The sequence below is a fragment of the Notothenia rossii genome (assembly GCF_949606895.1).
Source record: "Notothenia rossii genome assembly, chromosome: 4".
NCBI classification, from domain to species: Eukaryota; Metazoa; Chordata; class Actinopteri; order Perciformes; family Nototheniidae; genus Notothenia; species Notothenia rossii.
Genome location: NC_136902.1, coordinates 78,997,731 through 79,016,870, shown reverse-complemented (window position 1 = coordinate 79,016,870; position 19,140 = coordinate 78,997,731). Strand labels below are relative to the sequence as shown.

Genomic DNA, 19,140 nt, shown 5'->3' with positions numbered 1-19,140 from the left:
TCTGTTGTGAAAATATTGTCTCATTTGTACTCCCCCTGAACGAAAACACGCACACACACCTCCGTCGTCCCAAAGCTCTCGTGCCCTCCTGTGTGAAATGAACCGTTCCATCTGAATCCCAATCAGTCTCAATGAGACCGGAGTTGTTCAGTGACTATGGCTATATGTCCTTCTTTCCCTCATTCCCATAGCTCCACAGCTGATAAGCCAGACACTCAGAATAACACATTGGACCAATTGCCTCTGCTTACAGGCTACTTTGTGTCTTATCGTCTGATTAACAGAGAGGAGGAGGAGGAGCTGAGCAACAGACAGGCTTTGTGTGTATCGAGGGATGAAGAAAGGCATGAAACGCGGGCAGATGACTGAAAAGAAGAACGGTTTTATCCAGTTCCAACATGCATCTGTTTTTACACCTTTGATGCGATATCAAAGCTACAGTAAAACACACAAACTGAGCTTATAAACAGCATTATATTCTGCTCACAAATGTTTGAAATTACAAACACCTGCTATTCTAATTAAAACAGGTTGCTAATGAATTGATGAGCAATTAATCACTGTTAAGAATTGGATCAGTCAAGAATATATTACCTGTGCCACAACATTTGTGCTTCGCTTGGTGAGTAGCTCGATATGTGTTTCAGTAGCTGGACTCAGAGATCAATGACTCGAGGTCATTCCAACTGATCTGAAGCTTTTCTTCCAACAAAGTTCATTATGCTGTACCTGCTTTACAGGATTGTCCGATGTAAAATCTTCAACATTTTTGTCAAGTGGGAGTTACAGCCAACAGCGCATGACTCACCGAACACCCTGTTCATATGCTAATGAATACAACTCATGAATAAAATGCAATGTGGTGAGAATACAAAAAAACATGCTAAATGATGAGAACTCTTGGAGAGAGATCAAGATGCAGTGAGAGGCAGCCAGGAGGAGGAGGATACGTCAGTGGGGTTTCTGCCCCAACTTCAAGTGTAACCTCCCAGAGCAGCTCAACACATTAACGCTACCAAATCTGGTCGGACGAAAACATCATGCAGATGAGTTTCGATTGAGGCATATTGAACCCTTTTTAATTAACAGAATGTTTTGGCTGCCCTGTGTGACAAGTGTCATCTGGTTTGCTCTCTAATAAGCCTATACAGTTTGCCTTTTCGTGATATAGACACGCAGAGCATGGGACATTTTGAGTGATATAATTTTCCCTCTTATACAAATAATGTTTATTTAATTCGTTTAAATGTCAGCTGCTTATATCAAGCCTTCAATGAGCAAAATAATTATTTTGTTAACTTATAGTTAATACATTATATTATTATTAAAATTATATTCGTTAACAGGATTCATAGATAAGTGATAGTTAACACGGCTGGTAATTAAGAAGTTTATTAAGAACTGCATCCCTCGTCACAGGTAGCAGAGTGAGGGTAGTGAGAACTAGCACTCACAGGATCTATATTTACAACAAAGGCAGAGAATGGCTGACATGGTGAATTATTAGCTCCTGCTGAAGCACTGTGATGTACCATCATCTGAAGTACTCAGGGCAAAACAATCGCACAGCAGCAGTTCCTCTGATCCCAAGAGGACTGAGTTTGGATCTGAAAATACAAAATGGCTTTTTGATATGGTAATTGTCTGTCAACCACAGAATATCAGCCACATGGAGATCAGATGAGGAGTTGAGCCGATTACAATGATACACAACCCTGTTGATGTGTGCGTATCAGCGTGCATAGAGTAGTACTCACTAATATTGTCGTGATGGTAAGAGTAGTGTTGAAGAGTGTGTCCGTCACGTTGATTGATGGAAGCTTTCTCTCCATGGACAGTCCACCTTCAGAGTGCCACAGGCCAATCTGTGAAAAGGACACACACGGACACACACACACACACACACACACACACACACACACACACACACACACACACACACACACACACACACACACACACACACACACACACACACACACACACACACACACACACACACACACACACACACACACACACACACACACACACACACACACACACACACACACACACACACACACACACACACACACACACACACACACACACACACAGATCAGTCACAAAGTCCATCAGTTGGAAAAGGCCAATAGAAACAACCTGTATTTAATTGCCTCTTTCCTTAAAGGACAATAAGTGTGACCTTCATTGACAAAAATACAAGAGAGGGAGAAAGCAGTGGACAAATCACATTGTTTTGAGAAAAGGTGACAGCGAGATTAAGGCAGTAGGAGAAAAATAAGACAACCTTTGTGTGGCTCCTTGAGGAGAAAACACAGGGCATGTGTTCAATCAGAGGCAACAGAATGCATTCATTAACCCAATTAGCAGTCAATCCTGTGGCTCAGAGCCACATTCTCATTTTCATTACAGCTCAAGAGGGGATTCACACCTCCACCTCACATGGTGTCTTTCCTATCAATCTGTCTCTGCCTTCATCGGTTTCATTCATTTATTTGTGTGACCCAAGTTTGTCAAACAACATCACGACAGACATGATAATTTTGTAACTCTATACCTATGCCTCTTGCTACTGTCAAATACACATTTCTCTTAATAACCTCCATCTTACCATAATGTCCTTGACAAAAGAAAAATCGTGGTGATTTGTATTTTCTTACCTTGAATGATTTACACGGCTCCTCTAATGGTTGGAAAAAGTCTGCAACCTTGAAGCTTATTAAAAACTGTGCAAGCACTGGATAAACTGAAAACATTCAAAGTTGTTCGGTTAAACCATGAAGGTTTTTCCTGCCAGCAGAGCTTTGACTTTCCCTGCGATAATCAATTGACCCGTTATGATGAGCATGAGCGTTTTATTATTCTCACTCAATTCATCTATGCTTGTGATTATATGGTAGGAAGTATGTCACCCTTGTGTCACAACGTGTGCAGAACTACCAGCAAAACAATGTGGCTTTCCTTATCATGGTGGCTTCACAAGCTATAATTTCATTTATGTGGCTGGCGCAGAAACAGGCAATTTCAGTGTCAATATCAAGCAGAACAGTTGCTCTATGTGTTGGCACAGAAGATAACCTCAGATAAATCAAGATCAATGAAATATGCAAAATGTGTCTTTTTGTTAGTTTGCAAAACTAATCTCCTGTACGATTTGATGTACTGTATGAGGTGTATTCTAACAACTTGAGGTCAGGTATTTTAGTTTTAAATCATAGTCTGTCTTCTAATATGCAAAAAAACTAGGAAAAAGGCAGCAATTTTAAGTATTTTATAAAAAAAACAACCTGTGAGGCTCATTGAGAAACATAATGGTGACAATTTCAAAACACTGTTTTTGGTCATTTACATTCAAACTCTGTTACCTACCTCATTATGTAAACATTGCCACCTCTGTCTGGAGAGACATAATATCCCTTATCTCAATAATCAACCTTCCTCCATTATTAATATTACATTTTATGTACGAGGAATAAATGAGAGAATATGGCATTTCATTTAGCCTTGATACATTGTTGATGTGAAGCTATCTACAGTATGACAATGAAATGAGTTCTCGACTACATGCTGGAAAGCCTATGGGAGTATTCAGGTTTGGAAACCAGAAGATGAACAGTTGGATGATCAGTGATTGAAGTCTGAAATGAAAAGAAAAAAAAACTACAGTAAACAAAGCTCTCATTTCTTGGTCATAGTTTGCTTCAGGACTAAATCGCCCTAAAATTATCAAGGGATTACGGCCCATTCATCATGATCACTGCCTGCATTTGGAAGCTGTTTAACCACTCTCTCCAGCTCTGATCATAAATTCTGATGTGAGGTACAAAAAAAAAGAAAAAGGAAGAGAGAGTTCCCGGAATCAAAGATTTCCTTTGAGAGTACATGATCAAAAGATCTTGCCTCCCATTTCCTCAGGTTTGCTTGTTGGGAGAAACAGCACCTTGATCACACAAATAGACTATAGCTACCCAAACCTCTTGAACAACACACTATACACTCCTCTGATGATGGCCTCAAGAAACAGAGAGGTAGAACATGTATGGTGGCAAGACCAAAAAAGAACCTGGGAAATATGGAGTTCAGCAATCAGCGTACATAATCAGTTGTCAGAGCCGGTGGGGGGTGGGCTACTTCTGGGCTCAGCAGGTGTCAGCAGAGGGCTGAGCATGGGGGTGACTGAGAGGTTAATGGGATGGGGCGGCACCACGACTCCTGCCCAGGAACAGAAGGTAAGAGAGATGTGGGAGCTGTGAGCAGGAAGGGAGAAGAAGAAGCATATGCTGGCGGGGGAGGAACTAGCTCTGGTGGCCCTGTTGCAACCTGAGCTTTGAGGGGGAGAGAATAGAGCTGTACTATCTATGAGTCACTCAGACTAACAGGTAGGAAGATGTATACATCTGCTAATATAAGCAGGGAAGCACGGCCGGGAGCAAACCCACCGTTACAGTCATCATTTAGACTGAAAACCTTATACGGTAACTATTTAGTAATAATTCTGTAGGTTATGCAAATTACAATGGATTGCTAAGCATTGCATTAATCTTGGTGAAGCTACACCACTGAACCATTGCATGATATCTCATTATACTCGCAGCACAACCCAAACATCGATTAGACTCATAAGCTTCATCGTAGAGAGAAGATGCTGCACATTGCCAAATACTGTATATATGCAAAATAATATATTTATCTACTTGATGTTTCTCATTTCAGTGTCATTATTTGGGTATTTAAACTGCAATTACAATCAATAACCACAGTGCAATACAAGCAGGGAGTCTAGGAAACAAATTCAGACAAAGTTCAGACTGTTGACGAGTACTGTGCACTATTTATTGTACTGAGGAGCAGGCTGGCAGGAAGAAGAATCACGAATAATAAGAGAGAGGGGAATAGGAGCAGAGCAAAAGGAAAAGACTGAGAGAAATAGAAATATGCAGGGGAATGTCAATCTTTCACTGAGTAGGTGCGGTGAGGCTGACGAACGGAATGAAAATCAATGAGAAAGTATGGGGAGCAGCCAGCTAGGGAACCAGAACATCAGGCGGAGAGAACAAGGGAAAGAGACAGCATCTGAGAGTCAGAAGACAGACAGAGAGGTGGAGAGAGAGTTTCTGCGAGTGAAAAATAAAGAGCAACAGCGAGAGAGCAAGGTAGAAGAGAGAGACCGACAGGGAAAGTGACAACAAGTGCAACGGCGTTCCCTGGGAGGGATTACCCAGGGTTCATTCCGCAACCTGGAATTACAGCACGGGGGAAAGATTAGGGAGGCTGCTCATTGAAGCGTCAGGATTGGCTGATTTTCCTGTCAGAAGAATGCCGTATCCAATAGGGTGTGACGAGACAGTGTTGTGACAGAGCCATCCATCACATATGAGAGAAGCAATAGCTACCATTATCAAGCATAATGTCATACAGCCCACTTACACCCGGGCTAAAGCATTCAGGTGTCACAGCGCTGCAATGAGTCTGACTGAGGACGGAAATGTGTGTGTGGGTGTTTACTGTCTGTTAGCGGATGTGTGAATTTCAGAGGCAAAATAACCTTGCGGGCCTCCGAGGATGGACTTTTATTGCTCTTATAGCTACGTTATGCCACCTCAGCTTGATGAAAATATGCTGAAGTAAGTGCAGTTTCTACCCATCAGCGAACATTACCACTTGTTGAATCAGCAGCTATCTACCGCTTAAAATGTATATTTAGAGCTAACCCACTCTCCCTCACAATGATCGCATTGTTTAAATGACGAGCAAAGACATGGTATAAGTGTGTTAGTGTCTAACTGTTATGTGTGTTTTCTCAATGGAATAAAGAGTGAGATAAATAGCCAAAACTCTCTCTGGTGTGACTCATCAACTGGAATGAGAATAATCAGGGTGGTGCTTTAGGCAAACTTCATTGGGTGAGACAGACAGAGGTGGTGGTGTAGGTGGTCGACACTGCCCTACAGTAAAGATAGTTTCAGGAAAAATAATATAATTGAAACTCAAGTCCCAATTGAAGACAAATAGGTAGATTTTTGGTATTTCCTCTTATGCCTGGCAGCGGAAAAAAGCAAGAGTATTGAAAAAGTGGACGACTTTTAAAAAATCTTTTATCAAACTCTAAACTGTGATATGCGGTGTAATTGTTGTTTCTGAACATAAACACACAGATCCACACAAACGCCGTATTTTCAGCACACTCATTATTTGGCATTATGGAACTAGTTGTTCAGTCCTAGTAATGAGACTAACTCTGGGATGAAAAGAAGGTCTTTCATCTGTCAGAGCAGATCTTCAAAGCGGCGCTCCATGTTCTCCAAGTGCTGCATCCCTAGTGAAGCACACAGCAAACAATGGATGTCCTTCCAGCCACAGTCCCTGCTCAGTCTGTGTACCCCCACATTACTGACTGTCCAAATGTCCTCATCTCTAGCGACCGTGTTATTGTAGACGTACTCTTAACACTAGGGGAAAGAACAAGACCTTTAGGGGTGTGTTCGCTTATTAACTTAGTCTAATCCTAATCTTCATTATCCAAACTGAAAGTCTAATGACAAAGAGTGTCTGGACAGACTGTAAGTCCCCTTGAGGCAAAAAACCCAACTGGGCAAAATGAAAACTACCATCTGAACTTAGTCTTCGGTGTGATAGTTATTACCGGGACAAATGACTCTGCAGTAACAGTCAGGTAATTATCACCTCAAGCTATAAGTGACAGTGATGGAAACCAATGGGTTGGACACATATTTTCAGGCGAGATTATATGCTATACTGTATTTAAACAATTATTACAATAAACTAATATAATATTAAATAATATGCCTCGAAGATGGAGAGAACTACAACGTTTTGGTAAAGTTATGGAAGGGTGCATCATAAGGATGATATCACTGTGGTCCTTCTTGTGAGGGGTTCATGAGTGAGTTTAACTAAAGGAAATCATTTTATCTTGACAAGAGCATTGTATTTGCTTATTTGCTTGAATTTGGCTTTGTATTTCTTTTAAATGTATGTAATATTTTGTTACTATTACTCCCCTGCATACTTGAGGCAACCTAACGTCAAATCCTGTTCAGCGTGCACTGTAGATCAAAGTCTTGGCGCTTGTGAAGTTATAAAACAATAATTATAAAACGATGATGACAATGTTTGTGATATGAAACGGGAATCCTTTAAAGAATCTAACAAGGCTGCTGGGAGAACAACGTGTGAACCTGTCTATACCCAGAAGAGAGAACAAATAAAAACAATGCCAATATGATTACAATGCATCTGTGGATCCTCTGTAGCTACACCGTAACGAGAGTCTTGGTAGGATTTCAAGGGTGCACTGTGTAGACTGATACAAACAGACACACAGAGGCACACAGGCACAGAGGCCCTCACGCACACCCACATACATTTGCATATACATGCATATAACACACACGCGCACACAAACTCGTACACCAAGCCAAGCAAACCATACACAGTCTCACCCAGCCTTGAAATCCGTTAAGACTGGGGGATCTTGCAAAACAGCTCATCCATTCTGCTTTTGATCTATTCCCCATCTCCAGCCTGCAAAGTGCAAACTGAGAAAAACAAAGGAGAAATGGAGACTGCTGTATGTCTCTGAGAGACCAAACAAAGGAGAGAACGAGAGACACACACAGAGATGCCGGTGTATGTAGACTTGTGATGTGAGTCTCTTATTCAAAAAATGCAATATGCAATTCAATATGCAGTTGCAGATTCAGCACAGGGAAGAACAGTTTAGTCAGATTGAGGATGATTCAGTTCGATTGCCATTATTTCTTATTTGATCTCATCCAAAGTTATTGCTTAATAAATATGTTTTGCTTGGATCGGCGCCACAACAAGTGTTTGACACACACCCACACTTCCTTTAATACATGTAGTGATGTGTTTTGTTTAGCTCAGGACAGAGAAGCATTGGCCTCAAAGCCTGTCTTTAAACCCGCTTAAGATTTATTTCTCCAAGGTTTTTAGTGAATCTCGGTCAAGATGCAAGAACAAAAGTGAAATGCAGAGGGGTGTTGGGGAAGATATGCCAAAAGACGACTAATAAGTCTTGTGAGCAAGGCTAGCCAGCTTTTCCCCAGTCCAACACATTTAAATCAACAGCCGTATCGTGCAGCTCACACAGTCTTCACCCCCGTTACATCCGTACTGGAAGTGACTGCGTGTCTGTGTTTGTGTGAGTCTCAGGGGGGAAAAGCACCAAGTCAGATGGTATTATCGCATACAGTATTTGCATCGACATGATGGTCTTTTTTCAGTATCAAAAGATCATCTTAGGGGAGAAATTCTTATAATACTTCAAAATCAAGACATTTATTTATGACTTGCAATTGGTATCTATTCTCATTGGAGAAAATGAAATCAAAATATAATGAGAAGAAATCTAATAAAAGCGACTTGAGTCAGAAGAGTTGTTTCTTCTCATAATTCATAGCCTTTCTGACCTCCAGGGCTGTCGGCAGCACTAAGGACATTTAACTCATAAAAGAGACAGCTCTGTGTGCAATAAACCGGAGGAGACCAAGCCGCTCATAAACTGATCCGCATTACTGACATTAGAAAGAGGGCATGTAAGTAATGTAATGTAATACAACATTTTCAGAATACTTTTTTCTATACAAGGTTTACATGGTGATATGATAAAAAACAAAACGGTATCAAATGAGTGTACGCTGAACGGGGAGGATCACTAACACAGAAGAGATGAAAGCAACTTTAAAGACGGAGCTACCCTAGGGAGGCAGAACATAAAAAAAACGAGGCGAGAGCGCAAAAGGTTGCTCGGGAAAGTGATAGAAAAGACGATAGGGAATTCACATTTTAGAGCTTTGAGGCAGATGATTCCAAAGTCTAAATCTCCTGCTGGAAAAAAAAACACAGCCCCTTCAGGCTTCACAATGAAAAGAGCAGAAATAAGGGGGGGGGGGGATGCTTATTGGCACATACACAAGGTGAGAAACCGTGTTGAATGGATGATCCTCAGAAGTTAATGTGGTTTGACATACTGCTGCTCCACTTGCTGGACACATGCACTTCACACACAAATGAACATAAAAGCATGTTAGGCAGTATAATACTGAAAACAAAACCGCACTGGAAGGCTCAGTTCTGATGAGCTATTAAATTGTGTTAGCGGGGTAAGGATAACACAAGATACATCTCTGAATAAGGCTCTAAACTCCCTTGATCTGCTGCTCCGAAAAGTGGTTTTCAGGGACAATTTGATCTTACAGTGAAATACTACAGCTGCATACTGGAAAAGGAACACTAAAACTATTCCCACACTATCTTTGTTCCCCTGCTGGCAAACAGTTATCAATAATTGTATACTAGCTTGACTGAATTCTATCAGAAGGGTTTTACTGACAGATTTTCCTTCGCTGGCATTTTATGCATTTTGATTGGACTCGCCATAAGCACCAATTAAACCCTGATTAAAACACACACCATGATTTATGCAAAAAAAAAAAACATTTGCAGGATTTATGTTTAACACTCACACCTTGTTTGAGGGTGCCATCTGGAGCACCTGTACATCTGATAAAAACTCCCCCTCTTACGATGTTAAACGTGCTGTAATTATTGTTTGAAATGACACAGCTGGAACAATGACACCTACTCTCCCTATATTACACACTCTCTCACTCACACAAATACAGTCAGAGTGAAAGACTGAATCTGCTCAGTTGCTTGGGATCAAAGGTTTCCCTCAGCCTCGCCTTACTCTAACCTTAGTGGCAGTAGCTCAAGCACCAGCTATTTCCTATTAGACCTGTACGTCTATCAGGGTTAAGACGTACTTGTTTCTGCCTGAGGCGGGGAAAGGGATCCAAGCCAGGCCGTGGTGTGCTGAGCTACGTCAAGCTCCTATGATAATATCCTTCAAGGAGAGAAAAAAGGGTGGAGGCAGTCTTGAATCTGTCAACCTGCTGTGCACCAGCCCACACCTCTCATCCTCTTATTTCCCCCTTTTACCCTTCTCCCTCTCAGTACCTGTCCCGTCCCTCCCTCCCTCCCTCCTTCCCCTATGCAGCAGCGTAGAGAAATTGAATTGAGTGCATCTGCATCCACAGCAGAGTGGGCAGCAAGAGTAATAGTGCTCTCAGAGATGGGGTGGGAGCAAAGAAAAAGGGTAGGGGAAGGAAAAAGCAGATTGCCGTAATAAACATAGGAGCCGCACTGACAGCAAATAAATAAATCCAATACAAAAGAGAAAGAAATTGAACGAGCACATTCGGCCTTTAACTGGAGGAAGTCTTGTGTAAATAACACAGCTCAAATCATTCCTTGCAAATTGAAGTGGTGACCATGCAGTGTGCATGTGTCTGAAAGTATGCGTCCAAGATGTGTCTGTATGTGTGTGTGTGTGTGTGTGTGTGTGTGTGTGTGTGCGTGTGTGTGTGTGTGTGTGTGTGTGTGTGTGTGTGCGTGTGTGTGTGTGTGTGTGTGTGTGTGTGTGTGTGTATGTGTGTGTGTGTGTGTGTGTTTGTGTGTGTGTGTGTGTGTGCTTGTGTGTGTATGTGTGTGTGTGTGTGTGTCTGAGGCAGGCAATCAGAGTTCCTTCAGATACAGGGAAGCAGATGGGTTTAATAAGGGTCGCCTCTTAGTACTGTACGCTACCTGCATTTTTTAGCTTTACCTATGAAGACCTTCACAAAAGGACACCTGGGGACCCAAGTTTATTTAAAAAAAAACTATCTGGCTGTAAATGCTCAAATGATAATTCAGTAAATTGGATAGGGCTTACTCCGACATGTTTGGGAGATGAATAGTTTATAGATGATCTCGTCACAAAGATTCACTATGGGGACAAACAAATGCAAAGAACATGGGACGGAAATGTGTGGTAGAAAGACAACGTTACACAAATTCAATATCCAAGGTTAAAAGAAGTGTATGCTGCAAAAAAGGATCCTGTTTGTTTTATTTGTTATTAAATGAACAACTGGTTTGAGCTGTGGCACTGCTGAATATATGTAATGAGGAAATAAGGCCAAATAATTTCAATGAATTTGATTGAGGTGTCAAACATAGATGGAATATGCTCGACATGACCTAGAAATGTAGTCAGTTCTTTGTATTTAGCCAAATCATTCTTAACGCCGCTGCAAATGTAATCTGCCCTGGAAAAGGAATGAGTTGGGACACTTGCTTTGTATTTCAGTAAATCTGCCAGGGGTGGTTTGGGCAGCTGAGACATTCGCCTAGGGAGGGATTTCTATTACTTCAGTGGAAATAATGGAGAAAAAGCCCCAACCTATTTTCATGTTATGTTGATGAGATTTTGGCTTGCAGATCAGGGAGGCAGCATTTGGTTTAAACAAAGAAAGAAAAATAGGCCCAACATCAGGCACTGAAGTCCCAGTCACTGAAAGAATGTGTTGGATTATTTCATGCTTCCTTAGCCTTTGTTTTACAGCTATGGCAGATCAACTCAGTTCGATCTCTGGTACAAACCTTGCAGGCTTCATAAAAACACATTATGAGTGTGGTAGAATGTCAGAGCAAAATCTATTCCTGAGCATCGAATTTTTCAGAGCACCTGTAGACTCAATAATGAGAACAATTAGCTTTCCGTCATGCTGGAGTCGCCCTTTGGCCTTTTGCATTTCTGTTTGGCGTGACCTGCTGTAACTTACTCAAACATGGTTGATGCTCTGTAGTCTCTAAAAATGAGCCTTTAATGCAAACTATGAGTCAAAAACAAACACTACAATCTCTCTCTCTCTCTCTCTCTCTCTCTCTCTCTCTCTGGTGGTTTCTGTACTAAAGCTGTGATGAAGTGCCTCCATTATAAAACTAAATCGGTGGTTCTCTGTTCTCCAGGAGGTGGCATAGAGTATTTGCAGCCGTTTGCATTGCACAGATATGAACAATGAGGCACGTGCTAACACACAAACACACACAGAATACCATCCTCACAGTGTCCCACAACCGAGCCTAGCACTGTAAGAGGAATGATCTTGCCTACCCCAAATTGTAATAATTACTCGTTTTGCAGATTCTTCCAATTAACAGGAGTGCTGCTGTCAATGTGCTTCATGCAGAAAGAGAGGGCCAGTCCAGGGATTCTGCAGAGAGGCTGGAACACTCTCTCAGTTTGGTGTGTGCTGTGGCGTGGTTGGCTGGCAGGCTGCAGTGTGATTGTTTTGGAAAAGACTTGTGCTAAACATGCATATATGCTGGTGGGCTCGTTGTGTGTGAGTGTGCAGAGCCAAGAAGCAGGGGGGCTGGCACAGACTCCATCAATACTCACACAGGTGCTGACACACACAAGCACGCACACTGTGAACTGGTGTCAGATATATCAGTCAGCAAATATCACACAAAGTGACTCTTATACTTCTGAAAACAAAGAAAAATAAGTTCAACAATGGCAGCAAGAGGTTGAGTTAGGAAACTGCTTCGTCTTTTAATGTTCCTAAAGAGAATGCAGTCTGTGCATTCAGGGAAACAAGTTGAGTTATATTATACATCTGTACAATCCAAATATAAGTGTTTTCAAACTTTTCCCTGGTGTTCACTCCATCTGCAGAATACATACCCTCAGAAACACATTCACATTCACAAGCCCATATAGTTCTAGTCTCTTTTATCTAGCTCATTACACTAGCTTGTGAATAGCCGTAGCAAAAGGACAAGGAGGGTTACAGCGTATTCCTTTAATATGATTAGTCGTTCAAACAGGAAATAGCAGAGAAGGTCAAGTTGTTGCCCTATAACCATTAAATGTGGTGACAGCTAAAACACAGTGCACATAAAGGAGAAAAAAAAATGGAGCCCTGCTGTTATTTGACATGCGGAAAGATTGTTTCTAGTTATATAGCTTTGTCTTTGCCTCTTCTCTTCCTAGCCTATTTTTCTCTTGCATGCCCTTTCTGTCTCATTTACTTTCCGCCTGTCATCCCCTTTCCTCGTTTCTCTCCCCCTCTCCCACCTCCACCTGCATAACTTGCCTCTTCTGTGGACTGTTGGTTACAGGTGCCAGTGGTCGCTCAGCCAGACCATGCACAATGTCATGCCAACTTCTTAAACCATCATCATTGGCACACCTGGCCACTAGCACAGGAGCATCTGGGAAATGTACTTTGCCTGCCAAAACTCAACAAATAAAGATGATTGCATAATGCAGCGACATCATATCCTGGAACTAAGGTAGGTTAACTCCACTGTCATCTGAAATGGTTGTTTGCAAGCGTAGAGCTATTACTGGAATTGTATGTTATGGATCTCTAGATGGTTCATATTTTGGATTTTATAGCTAAAAGAGTTTTGCATCAGACCAAACTTGGTCAAAATGTATTATGAATGAATAATTTAAACAGAAAAATAAAAAGAACAGTTTCAAATGTTCTGAATGCAGAGTATTAATTCAACTGCCATAATGGTAATATCACAATCTCTCTTTGGTCCTTGATGTGGTTCACACCATGTGTGTGAAAAGTAAAACTAAACACTACAAAAATAAATTATAAAATGGTCTTCTTCCTGCCGATCACAAACCAGCAGAAACCGGTGTGCAGTCTTACAGGTGCGGAGGTTTGTTTTTTGTTAAACTAAAAATCTATTATTACTTGTCATTTGAATGAATGACATCTAATGATGAATACATTTCTACGGAATCAATGCATTAACATTAATATGTATCTTCTTTAAACGTATAAATGATGACTGCTAATGCATGAAAGAGTAGTTTTGCAAGGCAAGTAGCACTAGATGGTAAACATACATGTGATGGTGACTAAATAGATGGACAGGGAGGCAAATAGACAGACAGATAAATAATGATAGATGGATAGCTAGATAGATAAAATAGAGAAAGGCGGAGCAGAGAGCAGCAGGAAACTGTTCTAATGTGTGAAATGCCTGCCAGAGAAATTCAATTTTTGACAGTGATTGGCTGTATAGTGTTGAACCCCAAAGGAGCTGATGGTGTCACATGTGAGGCGATCTATAGCCAACCACAGGGCTCGGGATGAGCAGATGGTTGATCATACTGACTGAGGAAAATGAGTGGAAGTGGGGAAGAGAAATTGAGATATGTACAGCATGACTTGTTGCTTTATTCCCAGAAAGTTTTGGTTGAAAGTTGATGGAAGGTTTTCTTTTCTGTTGTTTTAATTTGCATTTATTGGCATAGTTGTAAACTATGAATGGAATTCTTATTTTAACCATAGAAAATACTTAAAATATCAACTTCATATTCATTTGTTTGGATATATTTAGCCCAAACTCTTTTAGTGAGAGTTGGTGTGTGGGTAGTGAGCCACCTTCCTTATGTCTGGCAAGGCCCTGGCACCTGTGCTGTCTGCCTGGATGAAGCAGCCCCAACCCAACAGCATGTGGGAGGTGTTAGTCAACAAAACAAACGACACCCCCATTCGGTCCCCTGTCTAACACCTTGCCTCTCTCCATCAACATAACTGGCAAGAGTGCTTTATAATACTTCTGGTTGAAATCATCACATTAGGCCTGATAGCATTACCCTTCTGCTTGACTGGCCCAGTGCCAAAATAAAGAGGGGACACAGAGAGAGGCAGACAAGGTTAATAAAGGCGGATGGGATTTCTGTCTGACTCTTTCACGGGTTGCTGAGATAAGATTTTTCTGACACTCAATCCCCTCATTCATGGATGTCATCAAATCCAAAAGGGTCAAATGTTTTAACACAGAGATGTGGAAATCATTTTTTCGTCTCTGTGCTATCTTACTGTTTATGTCTTGTCTGTATCTTATAATAGTATAACAACAAATACAAAAATGCTGTAGATAAAGCAGCAAAAATACAGCTACAGTATCTGCTGCTGCAGAGGGGTGAATGTTTGTTGGATTATGGACAAGTCAATAACCAGCATACACAATGCAGCATCCACTGGAAAACAGTCAGGGCAGCAGGGAAAACACAGCTGTCAGGGTGAGGGACAGGTATTTCTAGGGAAAATACTGTGCAGTTTAGTATAGCACCATGAACACATACATTTCAGGGATTACATGTATAGCTTTACATCAAGAATCAGGCCTTAAGATGAAATATAAAACACTAAAGTCTTGGCATTTCTAAAAACAGTGGTTTCAAAGCAAATGGTATGTTGAAATGATGGCATTCTGAATAATCTGGGACATCCACTCATAAAAAGACACACACACATTAAGATGCATGCAGATAAAATCCTCATTGTCAGCACTGAATGTGAGTGAGGACGAGGAAGGGACAGGGAAAAGAAAACTGCTGTTGTCCAGTTACTAAGGGATTGGTCGTCACTTGCCTTATACCAAATAAAAGTAGTGGTTAAAGTATAAAAGAGGATAACCCTAGGTAACTTGACTTACAAAATGTCCCTATCTAGTTCAACATGATATGTAGATCTTATCTTAAATCTGTAATGTCCCAGACACATTGTCAAGTAGCCAACTGCTGCAGTGTGTCTAGATACTTTGTTGGCAATGGAAACAACAACTTGCCACTTCTTTAAACAGGGTTGGCAGAAGAAATTGAAAGTATATTTTTTGTTGTATAACTCCATCCATCCGTCTTTATTTAGTTGTATGTATTTGTCCTTCACTTGGATTCCCCAGTACAGAGTCTGACACACTGCAATATCTGACAGAACACATTAGTATAACAAATAAAGTTATTTTGTGACTCATATACATTTATTTTCTTAATAAATAGTCTGAAACCTAGTGTTAGCTGCGGATTACCATAAAAGCAATCATAGATCCTTCTTCCTCTACCACTCAGCCATTCAAGGTTTCTGCTTTTTATGGGCTGATGTTTACATTTGAGCACTTATTTTTCTACCAATAAATCCTTTTTTTTTTTACCTGCTAGATCAACCATAGATATTTACTGCTGTAGACGGGTGAGCCCCACTGGAGCTTTTTCGAGCTGCTGTTGATGGATGAGTACAGGACAATCACTTTGCCCACACATATTTTCCCCAGCCAGTCTTCAATTTGAAACAACAATGCTCTTGTCTCCAACCACCTCGATAAATTCCCGGTCAGAGGTTCCTTAAGTGTTGTCCAGGAAATATTAGTTTTCCATCAGAAGGTTCTCACTCCTCGATTTCAATATTTAGACAACATTACAATGAGAGAATGTCTGGGAAGTTTTGTGTAATAATGGGTTTTAATGCGTTGATGTCAAAAACTAATTGTTTTTCAGACAGTGTGTCTTAACATAGATATTTTAAAGGGGACCTATCATGCAAAATGCACTTTTTTATTTATTTTATACATAAATGTGTCCCCGGTGTGTCAGGGAACTCACAAAGTGTCAGAAAATGAAACCCTCTCTCTTGTCGTCCGTGCACAAATCTCTAAAAACGGGGGTACAATGGAGCTGATCCAGATTTGCCATCCGATATGACGTAAATTACGTCATGTCGGATGGTGGACCCACGGCCCTATCAGAAACTTCGCTATCAGAATCAGTGCCCGACGTGTTTTGGACGTAATATGGTCTTTGTTTACATTAGCAAGCATCGCTAACACTCAGAGCTAACCTGTACTGGAGAGAGTATGAAGCAGGATAGAAAAAGGAACTCACCCTGTGGTAAACCTGCAAGAAAAAAAGCATTTGAGCTCCCTACTGTTTCAGAAATAATCTTTGATGTGGTTTCATCACCGCAGCGTTTAGACAGTGGCCGTTTCTCAATCGCGAGGATACTTGCTTGGTAGCACATGTCTTCCGAGTCACTTGCTTCAGAAGCTAGGCAAGAATCCTTCCTGGCATTCGGAAGACGAAGAGTGGAAAAGCCTTACATTTTCTGCCACAGATTTGGGGAAACGTGCGCAAAGCATTGTGGGGATTTTAAGGAAGCCAAGTCTACCCATGTGCAGCCTCGAAATTACCCCCAAACCAAGGACGCGGCCTCGTGGAATTCCAAGTATGCTGGAGATTGGAACAGTCCTTCGGCGGCACTCGATGACGTAGCATCCCTTGAAATATTGGCTTGGAAGCCAGTTTCCTCGAGATTGAGAAACGGCCAGTATCTGCCGTGTCCCTCATGAGCAGGCATAAGCTCCGCCACCTCTTTTTTTTTTTTTTTTTAAGCTTTATACCCCGAATCAGCACTTTAGTAACAGGGCTGAAATGGAGGGATATGAGGCATGGCTAGAATGGGTGATCTGTTTGGTATTTTGAGCAAAACACTTCATAGACATTCATTTTTATATATTTATATATATCTGAGACCTATGCGATTGCCTAGAAATAGCATGATAGGTGGCCTTTAAATCTGCTGAATGTTTGATTTCTGGATCCCTGACAAGAAACATTGAAAACCCTAGTATAATATCACCAATCCCCAAGCAATTGATACAGTCCAGAGAACAAGAGCAGCAGTAGTTCTGCCATCCATTCATTATTAGAGAGCACTAAAAGCTGCTCAAAGCCTCTCGTCACTTACATTTCATTGCTGACTACTTTAATTCCTTGTAATCCTGATAAATGTCTTCAATTTAGAAGAAATTGTAAAGTATTTATGTTCCCTGGTGTGGAAGTGAGGCAAAGAGATTCTGAGGGAGACCAAGCAGTTTCAGAGATTGCGCAGTGTGGTTCAGAGCACAGACTCAAATGCCTGTGGTGCATGTAGAGTACTTTCAGAAAGCCAGAGAGAACAACAAGACCGCTAGTGTAGGAAGCGTGAAATGCCAGCATCCACTGGGGCAATAATGGAGTGACTGGAGTTTGATCAACACCACCCACAAATTCCTGCTTATACAATATAGTCATTTTGTGACTAAATGTTCTTTCATTCCATAGAGAATAACAGCTTCACATTTGTATCTAAAAGTCATCAAAAGTAAATGAGGAATATCTGTAAAACCCATAGCAAAAACTGTCTGCCCTGCCAACAAATCCAGTATGCCTCTTTGCACCTTCAAAATGGCATCACTACTTTTTAGTTCTATCTTGACACTCTTGCCAGCATGATAATGGAAATTGTTTGGACCAAAAGATGTCAGTTGAGCTGGTGTTCAGAGCAGAACCCCTGCAAGTGTTATCGCCGCTCCCTGCAGTACAATACAGCACAAGTTACCTCACTGCCATAAAACAACGGTAACATTTGCCCATAGAAGTGCCCTACAGAGATCAGGAAGGTGTGCGCTGAAGAGCTTTGTGTTCAGCAGTAACAGCTATATTATGGCCAGTGTCTATCAAAAAAGCAAATGGAAGAATCTTTGTGATTCACTTCTGGTATAGCACACTATTTATATGCAAATGCTCTTGAACCAATGGGATGGACTACAAGCTGTTGAAAGGCAGTGCTGATGCTGAAACCATAGCATGTGGTTACTTTGAAGACAGATAATACCAACATAGGATTTGTAGGATTGGGAGTTACTTTACCTGCCTTAGGCCATCTTTGCTGTTCTGCATGATCCTCAGGACGTAGTTAGACCTCTGACCTTTGCTGTTGAATTCAATGTGGCCCGTTAGACCTTCCAATTCTACCTATCCAAAAAAGAGACAGCAACATGTTAAAATACCTCCCAAAGAAATAGAGCCTGCTCCCTCTAAGCAGCAGCTATAATAGATCTCACTAGAGGCTACATTAGCACTACTGGGTCTGGATCAGCCTCTTGAAATGTGTCAAATGTATAATAATAATATGAAGAACGAGGCTGTTATATCTTCAATTTACCACGGAATAGACATGCCATTAGTCAGGTCTTCTTCCTCTGAGAGAGGAAAACAAACAGTCTGATATCGAACCCATCACATTTAAGCATTTTGATAGCCCTATCAGTTACAGCCATTTCTCCCTAATAGGATGACACATTTTATTCACTGACAGCTAATCTTTATCCCTCCTTCTCTGTTGTCTCTCAGTATAATGTAGAAACAAGATAAACTGACCTAGTGGATAAGGAGCGTATAAAAGATGAGAGCACAGACTATTATACAGTGTCATCTGTTGTCAGCGATAATATAAGGGCTTTAAGATAACCAATTAATATGCAACATCAGGAAAGCAAAAAGAAAGGTCTCAATAAGCTTGGCAATATCTTTATCATTATCTTGTACCTTCTAATAATGACATTCCCTGCCCTTCTTGTTGAGTGAGAGAGTACGAAAACAGAAATGAAAACTTACAAAACTGAGAATTATCTTTA

At 41.0% G+C, this 19,140-nt stretch overlaps 1 protein-coding gene across 11 annotated transcripts in view; it reads right to left on the bottom strand.

The window, feature by feature from the left end:
* The window catches only part of grik4 (glutamate receptor, ionotropic, kainate 4), a 283,245-nt gene that overhangs the window by 24,959 nt on the left and 239,146 nt on the right, over nt 1-19,140 (bottom strand). For all 11 annotated transcript variants that reach the window (XM_079675100.1, XM_079675097.1, XM_079675094.1 and 8 more), the window contains 2 exons: nt 18,374-18,478; nt 1,758-1,865 (listed from right to left, as the gene is read on the bottom strand). In XM_079675100.1, the coding sequence (XP_079531226.1) occupies nt 1,758-1,865; nt 18,374-18,478 (213 nt within the window). The remainder of the gene's footprint in view (nt 1-1,757; nt 1,866-18,373; nt 18,479-19,140) is intronic.